Consider the following 13,136-nt stretch of genomic DNA (forward strand, 5'->3'; position numbering starts at 1 on the left):
CGGTGCACAGAACAATCTTGTGGTCAGATTCCACGACAGTACTCACATGGATCAAGTCTGATTCATGCAGATACAAAGTCTTTGTGGGAGTCAGAGTCACCGAGATTCAAGAGTTAACAGAAGCAGCGAGCTGGCGGTATGTGGACACCAAACACAACCCAGCTGACGTCATCACCCGGGGAATGTCTCTGGATGACCTCACCCGTCGCAACATCTACAGCGACGGACCAGAATTCCTCAGGCTCCCGGAAGGAGAGTGGCCTACGCCCACCCCACGGGAAGCAAGTAACGAGGAGGCTGAGAACAAGAAACCTATGTTCTGTGGACTGAGCACAGTCGCCTCCACAGACCCCAACATAGATGACTGCATTACCCTAGAGAGTGCGCAGCAGAGGACATTCCTGTGGCACCACCCAGAGATTCAGTCCACCACTGACATGTCAGCAGCTGACTACGAAGAAGCAGAACTTCTTCTACTACAACGAGCCCAGAGAGACTCGTTCCCCGATGAGCTAGACTGTCTACAGGGAGGAAACCCCGTCCCATCAGACAGCAGACTGCTCCACCTGGCACCAGAGAGTGACGCCCATAATCTCATCAGAGTGGGTGGTCGCCTGCGGAGAGCCCCCGATCTACCGGATGACATTAAGTACCCGATAGTCTTGAACAGCCGACACAAGGTCACAGAGCTGATCATAAAGAAATACGACGAGGATGTACACCACGCAGGAGCAGAGAGAGTCTTCGCGGAGATCAGACGTCGTTATTGGATACTGCAAGGGAGAGAAGCAGTGCGGCGCTTCCAGCGAACCTGTCTAGACTGCCGTAAGTGGCGCGCGCAGCCCAGCATACCACGGATGGCTGACATACCTCCCTGTCGCCTCCGACTCGGCGACAAGCCATTCCACTCCACAGGCATGGACTGCTTTGGCCCGTTGTATATAAAGAGAGGAAGAGGAACCGAGAAGCGGTGGGGTATTGTATTCAAATGCATGACCACCAGAGCGATACATATCGAGCTCCTTCCGACCATGAGCACAGACTCATTCCTTATGGCCTTCCGAAGATTCACATCACGGAAAGGAAAACCGTCTACATTGTTGTCTGATCACGGGACAAACTTCAAAGGCGGAGAAAGAGAGCTGAGAGAGAGCTTCCAAGCTATGGGCCCAGAACTTAAGACCCACCTCGCTCCATCCCAGATTGACTTCCAGTTTAATCCCCCGAACGCACCCCACTTCGGTGGAACCTGGGAACGAGAAGTACGTTCTATAAAGACAGCCCTGTACGCCGTGCTTGGGGCCCAGACTGTGGCAGAGGAAGTCCTAATGACAGTCCTCACGGAGATCGAGGGAGTATTGAACTCAAAGCCCCTCGGTTACGTCTCCAGTGATGTAGCAGATGTCGACCCAGTCACCCCCAACACACTCCTAATGGGGCGGCTGGACCCCACGCTACCCCAGACAATGTACAGGCCTGAAGAAGCGAACGGCCGAAGAATGTGGAGGTACAGTCAAGTACTAGCTGACAAGTTTTGGAGCAGCTTCCTACTCCACTACCTACCGTCTCTACAGACCCGCCAGAAGTGGGTAAAAGAGAGAGACAATTTGACAGAAGGAACAGTCGTCATGATTATCGACCAGTCACTACCCAGAGCTATGTGGCCGGCTGGCCGCGTAAGCAAAGTGATCACCGGTGCCGATGGCAAGGTCCGAGCAGCTGAAGTACTCGTCCAAGGGCGCACTTACACACGACCCGTGGCGAGGCTCATAGAACTGCCCCGACTCCCAGACACTATCGATGATGACCATGACCCCATGACTTTGTGAGTTGACTGACCCTTACAGCGGACCTTGAGTGGTAGACAGTGCGGTTAATCTGTCTCTGCTTAGCTAATTAGGTGGGACTAATTAGGGGGCGGCTGTTGTGAAGGATCAGATTAAACCGAATATATATGTTTATTTATATATATATATTTAAATAGTATTTGTATATCGTTTGATATCCCCTGTATATTCCTTGTACAATATGCACTGAATATCCCTTTAGTCTACTAAACAGCCCATAATAGTTTCATTCCACCATTGGACGAGAACCTGGCGCCATCAGCCATACCCCTAGGTTCAAGTTCAATCGTGCCGCCCAACATGTCGTGGCAAGCCCCGGTTCCGCGTAGGAATACGTCTGGCGAAATACGAATGGTACTATTTGTTCATAGCGCATATATATATGGCGCAAGTAAAGTAGAACTTTCTTTTAGTCCAGTTCTTTACCCTCCAACAGAGTAACAGACGCGAAGCCTCACCCACGACGCACGTGTGGTGTAGTAAGGCCTACTTGGCCTCAGAATAGGCATTGAGATATCGTGTGGATTAATAGTTGAATAGTCATAGTTTGGCACTATACCGTCGAGTTGGACGTATTCTATTAAGCTAATAATAGTCTATTTATGTATGGTGCATTGTTCGGTTAGAGTTGTAAAGTTATCAGTACCCCCATCGTTCCTGACGTTATCTGGACGCTTAACCAGGCTGGGCAGACCACTAGTGGTGCTTGCATCCGAGGAGCTCCGGGCCAGGGCGACTGGACCTGTATATTGGATTACTCTACCCGGACGACGGCAAGCCTTCCACGGCTTGGATTATGCTTTGGGTGCTTTGATTATTCCATGGATAACGGCCAACACTGCGGAGTGTTGGAACTACCCCCCGGAGAGGACTCCAGGTGAGACGGCGCTCTACACCAGTGAGGTCGCCTCACGTCTCTCCGTTGTGGACCGGCAGCTACCGTCCACCAGAGGGTCCGGCTGTATTCGTCTGCGGACCGAGGTTCTGTGGGCACCGTGTTCAAGACTTTGAATTCTCCCAAGAAATCGTCGGCCAGATGGGATACCGCCAGCGGCTTCTCTAACCCCCCCGTCCTACTGTCTTACAACCAGCGGGACCCCATGCTGCATCTTACAACCAGGGGGCCCTTAGTGTATCCAGCTATAATCATTTAAGTACCATCGCTATAGTTTCCTAAAGAAACAGGTTGTATACTTACTCCCTGCGTAACCAGAGATTGGACATTCAATGTTGATTTACCTACGAATACTCATTTGCCATACAAGTGCATTTCAAATCATAAGTGTAAACAAGTGAACGTTGTATATACCCTTTGCTATATTAAATATTCGATTTGTACATTTGTGTGGACTTCGTTTCATCAGGTGGGAAAGTGTTCATCATATTTATATCATGTACTGGATGGCCAGAAGTTAAAGTACAAGAGGTAGTGGTATTAAATACCATATCGCTGCTGTCGGGACAAAACCTCATAACTCCATTTTTTGAATTTTTTTTTTATTATATAAATCAACTCCGTAGATCATCCTCCATATGTGTGTGTGGGTTTTACAAAGTTTAAACAATGGGAATGCATTAAACCGATCATCTGTCTAAACCTCCTAACTCTATTCACCCTAAAATCTGTGTTAGTTTTTTTCATCTGCTGAAAAGTTGGGTTTTTGGAGTTATGAGGTTTTGTCCCGACAGCAGCGATATCTAACAATACAGTCAGGGAATTGTACCCCTCAGCTACAGGGTGGAAGGGTTAAATAAATATACCACAGTCACAAGTATTTACCCGGTCAACAAGGTTAGCATATGATCAGAAATAGACACTCACACCGTGCTCCCATTTACTTCTACTTTATATAAGCCTGGTCAATTATCAGTTACAAGTTGTACTTTATGTGGTTCATATGGCATGTACTCATATACGGCACCGGGTGCTCTCACTTGTATTATAGGGGAACACTATTCCCAACATAGGCACCTCGTGCTCAATACATTAATAGTAAACCCCGCTTGGATTAGGGGAAGACCCAGGCACATGGTAAGTAGTTCAATGGGAATTCAAGAACGTCACAGTGATGCACAAATACAAAAGAAATCATTTACATGTGGGCCCACGTTACCAAATAAAACCTACTCTAAAGCCGGCTTATAATGTTTGGGGTACCCCTAGACACTGGTCGTTAGAGTTCGCTCGAATGGATACTGTTGTGGGCACACGAGGTACCGTTGTACTTAGCCAAGATGGCGGACCCACTCTCATCACCTCTCGTCCGGGTGACAAGATGGCGTCGGGCAATCCTGCGAGCACAGCCAGCGGGCTGGGGTAGACAGCATGGGCAGTGGTGAAACTGGAGGAGCGTGCTGTGTTGTGGCGACCTCTGCTGGTGGGGAGAGGTGTCCTCTGCGGCGTCGATGAGACGTCCACTGCGGGCTGTTGACTGGGCTGGCACGCTCTAAACTGTTTGGCTACCTTAAACACAGCTAAACTGTGGGTCTTAGTGAACCCTCCTGATATCGTCTGTACTACTAACGCAACGTGGCTGTATGCACCACCGGTCTTCAGCGACGCTCGCCTGGTAGTATACTTGAGTCACTATAGCCGTTAGCAGCATGCTAATACACCGCACACACTGCTACTATAACACGTTATCTATGAACGTTGGTTCTTCTTTCCGTATCGCTTACTCACACACTTCACTATCGCTTGTACTTCTTGGATAACACGTTATCTAGCAAGTACTCTCTATCACCCGTCGCTCTCCAACGGGGCTCTTCAACGGGACATGCAGGTGGCATGTTAGTGATCCATATCGAAGCCGGAGAAAGAGGAGCACCTCGCATCATTAGTAGTCCGGGCGAGATATCAAAAGGAACACTGTTTATCACACTTTATACACACACAGGGGAAGTAACAAGTTAGTCAGCACTTCTGAATACTTAGCAGAATATTCAGGATGCTACACAATCAATCAGTAAACTGCATCGAATAATGAAAAAAGCAAGCAAGTCGAATTCAGGTCCAGATTTAATTCACCTATAAATAGGATTAATTGCACGCATGTGAATAATCTATTCACATGCGTGCAATTAATTGCTGTCGGACTAAGACAGCACGCCTATTATCCGGGCCCATTAATGGGTCAGGATGCATGTCCTGGTCAGGTGGTTGTTGAGGTGGCTGGAGGGGTAGCGGGACACCACGCATCTCCACGATGTTGTGCAGGACGCAGCAGGCCATGATAATCGTACACACCTGGAAAGAATAAATAAGCCACAATAAATGACATGCAACATATGATTGTATTGGGCTGAGGTGGGCACCCATACATGTTTTAACACGGCATGGCCAAAACAATTTATCAGCTGTTGCCTTCATGCACACCTTATCCGGCTTGTACAGCAGCTTCCCACCTGCTGCATCCAAACACATCCAGCGTCTCTTTATTGACCCAATTGTGCGCTCCACGGTGGACCAAACGGCGCTACAGGGATAAAATTGAACTCCTGTTTGAACAGGCTGACTCCAGAGCTATGTGGCAGGGGCTCAAAACGATGACAGACTACAAAGGCACCTCCCTCAAACTGAACAGTGACATCTCCTTAGCAAATGACCTCAATACCTTCTATGCGAGGTTTGATGCTGGTAATAACAACACCAGCCCACAAGCCACGGCAATGGGGGGGGGGGGGGGTCTGCTGCTGATGGAGACTCAGTGTTCAGGGTAACAGAGCATGAGGTGAGGCGGACCTTTAAAAAAGTGAATATCAGGAAGGCAGCAGGACCGGACGGCATCCCCGGCCGCGTCCTAAAAGTCTGTGCCGACCAACTGGCCCCGGTATTCACTGACATATTTAACCTGTCCTTAGAACAGGCTGTCATCCCCACCTGCCTGAAGAAGTCCACTATTATCCCTGTACCCAAAAAATACAAGCCTGCTTGCCTCAACGACTACCGTCCTGTAGCTCTCACCTCCATAGTGATAGATTTAGTTCATTGATGATGCCTGGTAATATCTGATATCTGTGCTTAGGCTGCACACTGCTCTCTGTGTCTCTCTCCCCCTGCATGTGGCGTGACCTGATGACCTCTGGCTGAAGGCACCTTCCACACACAGGGCTGGCTCCCTCCTCACACACATGCACGCGCACATGCACACACACTCACGCGCACATGCACACACACTCACGTGCACACGCACACACTCACGTACACACGCGCACAAGCTGTCACGCCCCTTTGAGTTATGGAGATGTTATTCTCGAGAATAGGGGCTCCCTGAGTACATCTGGAAACAATTAGCCCCCCTTCTTCTGACCAAGCACACACACACACACACACACACACACACACAAGCACACACCACACAAACACCCATACATACACACACAGAGACATACACACACACCCCCCTCCCCTTTCTCAAGAGTGTATAAAATGACATGTAATGTGGATATTCTGCCCCTTCCTCCTTCTTCTGGTGATGTGCCCGCGCGGGGTAACTGTCTTCTTCTCTAATGAATAAAAGCTCCGTTTGAGAAATACTCTGTCTCCGCTTCGTCTTTCGGCCGACTGGTCCACTGGCAAATCAATTAAGAACTCACGGCCAGGGATAGGCTAATCCCTAACAATAGCCATGAAGTGCTTTGAGAAGCTAGTAAAGGGCTACATCTGCTCATCCCTCCCCATCAACATGGACCCCCTGCAATTTGCATACCGCCCCAACAGGTCCACGGAGGACGCCATAGCCCATGTGCTGCACACAGCAGCATCACACCTGGACAAGAGGAAGGGGAACTATGTGAGAATGCTATTCATCGACTACAGCTCGGCATTCAATACCATAGTCCCCTCCAAACTCATAGCCAAGCTCAGGGACCTGGGCTTGAACTATGACCTCTGCCAGTGGGTCTTGGACTTCCTGACGGGCAGACCCCAGGTGGTGAGAGCAGGCAACTGCACCTCCTCATCCATCACCCTCAACATAGGGGCCCCCCAGGGCTGTGTTCTGAGTCCCCTCCTCTACTCCCTGTACACACACGACTGTGTGGCTCAGCGGAGTAGAAACACAATCATCAAATTTGCTGACGACACAGTGGTGGTGGGCCTGATCTCTGCCAACGACGAGAGGGCCTACCTGGAAGAGGTCAAGGTCCTGGCGGGATGGTGCCAGGAAAACAGCCTCTCCCTGAACGTCAGCAAAACAAAGGAGATGATTGTGGACTTCAGGAGGTCGGGGTCAAGGACTACAGCCCCCTCAGCATCGACGGGGCACCGGTTGAGAGAGTCAACAGCTTTAAGTACCTCGGAGCCTACATATCCGAGGACTTGACATGGACCACACACATTGACAGTTTTGTGAAGAAGGCACGACAACGCCTCTACTTCCTCAGGCGCCTAAGGAAGTTCCAAGTCAGTCAGAAGATCCTTAAGAACTTCTACTCATGTACAATAGAGAGCATCCTGACTGGCAACATCACCTCCTGGTTTGGGAATAGCACTGCACAAGACCGAAGCAGACTACAAAGAGTGACACGTTCAGCCGAACGCACAATTGGAGGGGGGCTCCCCACCCTCCAGAACATTTACAACAAGCGGTGCAGGGGCAAGGCTAAGAGAATCATTAAAAACTCCAGTCACCCGAACAACTGCCTCTTTGAACTGCTATGGTCAGGCAAGCGATACCGGAGTCTCAAGGCGAGCACAGAAAGACTCAGAAGAAGCTTCTATCCCCAGGCCATCAGGCTGCTCAACGAACAATGAACACTACACAACAACAACCATCAAACGCACATAGCACAGACATCCACACGCACACACTCACTTTAACAAACACACTGTAGCACCCACTCCCCACACTTTATAGCACACACTCACTTTAAACAAACACACTGTAGCACCCACTCCCCGCACTTTATATTTATTGATGAAGGATTGCACTACAACTCGTACACCTTACTGTAAATTGTACCTAAATTGTACCTCATCCCATTTCTGCTTTGCACTATATAGTATTGTACATTAGTACACTGCATAGTATTGTATATTATATGGTAACTCAGTTACGTCTATTCTGCATCGAACATTGTACATATGTCTATACTGAACACTGTGACCTCATTTTCTACTTCTAATTTACATGCTATACTATGTTATTTGATACAATCTTGTCTAGCACAGTCTCTGGAGCGTAACAGTAAGAAGCATTTTGTATGAAAGTATTCTGTACTTCTGTATGACAAGTTTGTCCCTATGCCATACATGTCATGTATGTTGTGTATGTCATAAATGTCTATATGAATTGAAAATGTGGGACCCTGATGGAAACAAGACAAACGTCTTTCTCAGGTCTGCATCCCCTTAACAATTGTGTGTATTGAGCCGTACTGTATTGTACCCAGTGGTGCAGTGCTGGGCAACCGCGGTCAAACGGCGTTTGGGCTTCGATGTGCGCGCATCCTATTATTATGCAAAGTCTAGGTGATAAGTGCCTAGACTTTGCATAATAATAGGATACCGTTTGGCCTCCGCCCATATTACGACTGCACCCCTGATTGTACCCATTCTGCAATCTGTTAAATAAAGTTTTCATTCATTCATTCATAGAAACAGGCGTCGGCCAATCAGAGAGCGTCTCCGAGAAATGCGGCTAGGTTTCGAAATCACGCGACGCAGCCGCAAGTAACCTCACCAACTCTCGCGGGATCGCGGCCAAACACGTCACCGCGTCAGTTTCCCCATCCCGGAAGTAAACAACAAGTTCGTTCCCAGTTTTATCTCCGTAAGCAACCAACCAAAGCAAACCTCGCGAGTGAAAAAAAGCGTCCAAATATACAAATATAAACGTCAGATTGTTATGCTTGATGTCACCAGGAGACACACTACACTTTAAACCTTTAAAGGAAACCGCACGTTTATTGTTTGTTGTTGGAGTTTTTGACGTAAGAAAGTGGCGACAATGGAGGACACGTTTGTCAAACCAGGTACGATTTTAGTGATTAATAACCATTCAGTGATTAAATAGACGGTTTGGGTTTTAGTGGAATAGATACAAGTGATTGATTGATTGATTGATTGAAAACTTTATTAACAGATTGCAGAATGGGTACAATACAGTACAGCTCAATACACACAATTGTTAAGGGGGATGCAGACCAGAGAAAGACTTTCGTCTTGTTTACATCAGGGTCCCCCATTTTCAATTCATCAGGACATATATGACATACATGACATACAGATAGTCAGTACTGCTACATCTATACATTTATGACATACCAGATTTGCAAATACAGTACTGTTTGTGATACAGAAGGAGTCAAGAAAAGGGAGTATATACATTTGACGTAGAAACTGTACATTGGAGGAGGTTGGGTGGGGGGGGTTGGGTACGTTGGGATATTGACAACCATACTGGGTAATTTACATTGGAGGTGGTTGGGGGGGGTGGCACACTGTATAAACAAGCAAAACTGTACATTGAGGGGGGGGGGGGACACTGTACAAACAAACAAAATTGTACATTGGACTATTGACAACCATACTAGGTAAATGACTGTACATTGGAGGGGGTTGGGTTAGGATATTTACAGTGTGTCCCTAGAGACTAATACCAGAGTCTGGACTTTATTAGATTGAGTTACTATAGACGGGAAGAGAAAAAGACCATCATTGATTGATTGAAAAGTTTACTGTACACTGTACATTGGAATACTGACAAAGCATTTACTGTACAACTGGGTTAGGACATTTGTAGGGGCCAGTGGTGCGTTATTGAAATCATCTGGGGTGACATGCACCACGTGCACGCGCGCTCCCGCGAATGCGCATTTAATGTCCCCTCGCTAGGGCACAGACTAAAGACAGTGCCTAATTGCCTCTACGAATGGAATGTAACACATCTTCACAACAAGTTAGGTGTGAATGTGTCTGAGAACGTATTTAACACACCTGACGACCGGCGCTATTGATATGCAAATAGCGAGTACTTATCATGGGGTGGCACACCGTGCTACCCCGTCCCATGAACAACGCATGCCTGGTAGGGGCCAGTTTCGAATTGCAGTCTCTCGTAGGTGTTTTTTGAGAGTGTTTTTGAAAGTGGGTAGTGATTCACATTCCTTTACAGCTTTGGGTAGGGCGTTTCACATTGATGTGGCATAATTGCGAAACGTGTTTAGTCCCTTGTTTGAGCCGAATCTGGGTTTAACATGATTTGTGGAGCTCCCTCTGGTGTTGTGATCGTGGTATTCACTGACCTTTGGGAAGTATTTTGACATGTACATGGGTACCTTGGTCGCGTAGTGTATCTTGTAGACCAGGCCCATTGCAAGTTGCTGTACTCTGTCGTCTACTCGCCATCCTAGGTTGTCAAAGTGGGCAGGGGTGGGGTGGGTTCTAGGAGTCAGGTCAAGCAGTAGTCTTTTAGTGCCTTTGAGGTGCTTTGGTACCATGAGGTGCAACAAGCATAGTCGTAGTACCCTTGAATGAGTGCTCCTGCTAGAGTCTTCAGGGTATTCTTGTTTACCAGAGAGGAGATCCGGTACAAGAATCTAGTTAGTTGGTTGACTTTTTTTATTACATTGGATGCCATTTTGTCACAGGAAAGATTAGCCTCTAGGATGGAACCCAGGTAGGTAATTTCATCTTTCCTTGTGACAATATTGTCACCCACTGTAACCAAGAAGCCGTCGGTCTTGCTGAGTTTGTTATTTGAACCGAAGAGAATGGACTCTGTTTTGCCCATGTGTAATGATACTTTGTTGTCGGCGAGCCATATGCAGATTTTGCCTAGTTCCGAGCTGAGGGCTTTTTCAACCTGTAACTTGTTCTTGTCAGAGACCAGCAGGGCTGAGTCGTCCGCAAACAGGAACAAGTTGCAGTCGCAAGCTGACGACATGTCATTTGCATAAATTAGGAATAGTAGCGGTTAATAAACTTTAACAAGATAGAACGGTCCATCAATTAATAAACATTAACAAGATAGACATGTCCAAACTAACAAGGCAATAGGTCTGTCCTCCAGTAAAGACACTCTTAGTCCACTAATTGTTATGGATTCTGACTAATAGTCATGTATTTTGACTAATAGTCATGGGTAACTTTTGAATAGTATTTTCTTTTTATAATGTCGATTCACACCATTTAGGCTACTCTTGGTTTGGATAGAATGAATGTGATTGGTTCCAAGATTATCTGTCTGATTATCTGATGGTTTACGCTAGGGCTGGGCGATATAACGATAACGATAAATATCGCGATATATTTTAATAATCGATATCGAATATCGAAATACAAAAAAAAAATCGAAAAATCGTTTATTTTTAATTTTTTTTGTGACCTGCAACAGGGCAGTTTTAAAACCAGAGACAGTGGACAGACTTGTCTTTCTTGCCTGCAACTTAAAGTAATGGCTTTGCTTGTCCAAATGACAATACTGACCAAATTGAGATTTATTTTTCTCTTGTCCATTTATTTTGTTTGCTTTCTAATTTAAAATACAGTTTGAAACCGTCTGTACACAGTAGGCTATGTGTGCTAGCAGAACTAGACTCCAGTCACGGTGCACATGTGCGGTGGTTTGTCCACCAAAAAAGCGCCAAAAGATCGAAAATAAACTAGCAGAGCCAGAACTGTTCAACTCCCCTGGAGCCACAGCCAGCAGAGAAGCCGGTTTACTTTAGCTTTTAAACCAGCTGCAGCCTGAGAACTGGAGTGTGAGGGGATGTAACACTAAAGATGGCGGCAATGACAAAGAATTGCTGCAAAATAAACATACATCTGTTGTTTATATACTTATAACAATTTAGATAATTATCGATATCGAGAAATATGATAACATTATCATATCGTTATCGCGATATGATTTTTTTTCCATATCGCCCAGCCCTAGTTTACGCATATCTACCATGGTAAGTGGTTCTAGCATTGAGAGAGTCACTGAATATGAATATCTTGGTGTGTTGCTCGATGATACATTTATATTTAAATTCCATGTGGACAACCTTGCCTCCAAGTTGCAACATAAAATTGGCTTCCTATACAGAAACAGAATCAGCTTTCCTTTGATTAGTAGGAAGAGAGTTGTCAAAGCAGTTTACTTATCAGTCTTGGACTATGGTGATGTAATTTATAGGCATACTGTGGCCTCAACCCTTAAATCCTTGGACCACTCTGCCCTTCAGATTCATCACTAATGATAGATACGGTTAGTTTGTGTTCACTGCTGGAGAGGTGCAACCACTGGTATTTGTAAATTTTAAGGCCCTTTATTGGTAAGCTACCTCCTTATACTACATCATTATTGGATTGGAATTTTGGAACCTAGTGGAACCCATTCTAGTGATGTGCTGGTCCTTAACTGGCTGATGAACTAACTAACAAGTCAGAACAAGACATCTCTGCTAGCATGCCCTCTAGTGGCAGTAGATGGTATAACTGTACATTATAAAATGTATGTACAAAATTAGGCCTGCCACGATAACACATTTTGCTGGGCGATTAATTGCCCCCGAAAATATCGCGATAAGCGATATTATTGCGACCGGTTAGAGAATTTTTTTTGAGAAATTTATTTCCCAAAACCTTTATTTTGAAGCCCACCGCTCCGTCTTTTCCGGTGTTTTAGACTTTTATTTTGAAGCCCACCGACCAGACCGGAAGTATTGTTGTGATTATCCTAAGCAGAACCTATGAGCCGACAACTTGTCTCGTCCGGTTCTGTTTTTGAGCTAATGATAAAACAAATTGTTGGTGAACAACTAACTTTAGGTTAGTTTTAACGTTAGCTACTAACGTTAGATGCAGCTACTACAGGCAATCAACGATGAGGAGGAAGCGTCAAAGCAGTATATAATAGAATAGCTGTGGTGCGTAAGCACTGCAGCACGACTCGAAACTACCGGAGTGTTATAATAAATTAATTCATGTTTAACTTGTCCCCGTGTCCAGTCCTTTGACTAGCCCCACCCGTTCATTGTAAACAATGATGCATGTAATTGTATTAACGTTATTCTGTGTTGTACTTGTAGCTATGCTATACGTTGTATTTCGTTTGTTAGCTATTTAGCTAATGTTAGCATGGAATGAGAATCAAAGCTCTATCTTTCATCTTTATTTAGCAGTCCAGTTTCTCCGGGCAGTAGCGAGTAACTACTTGGGTCTAAAAATAGCTAACGTTACACTACAAATAATGCTACTTGGTTAAAAGGAGCAACACTAGGCGGTTAGGTGGCCGAGCGGAGATTGCGTTCGTCACCAGCCCCGGAGCTGTGAGCTGGATTCGCCTGTTCGAATCCAGC

The 13,136-nt window shown here is 46.1% G+C and overlaps 1 protein-coding gene across 1 annotated transcript in view; it reads left to right on the forward strand.

The window, feature by feature from the left end:
* The first annotated feature begins 8,588 nt into the window (after window positions 1-8,588).
* sra1 (steroid receptor RNA activator 1) overlaps window positions 8,589-13,136 on the forward strand; it is a 39,182-nt gene continuing 34,634 nt past the window's right edge. The window contains exon 1 of the mRNA XM_084320691.1: window positions 8,589-8,822. Within this exon, the coding sequence (XP_084176817.1) occupies window positions 8,798-8,822 (25 nt within the window). The 5' untranslated portion in view covers window positions 8,589-8,797. The remainder of the gene's footprint in view (window positions 8,823-13,136) is intronic.

Source organism: Notolepis coatsorum (assembly GCF_963971535.1).
Source record: "Notolepis coatsorum genome assembly, chromosome: 8".
Lineage (NCBI taxonomy): Eukaryota > Metazoa > Chordata > Actinopteri > Aulopiformes > Paralepididae > Notolepis > Notolepis coatsorum.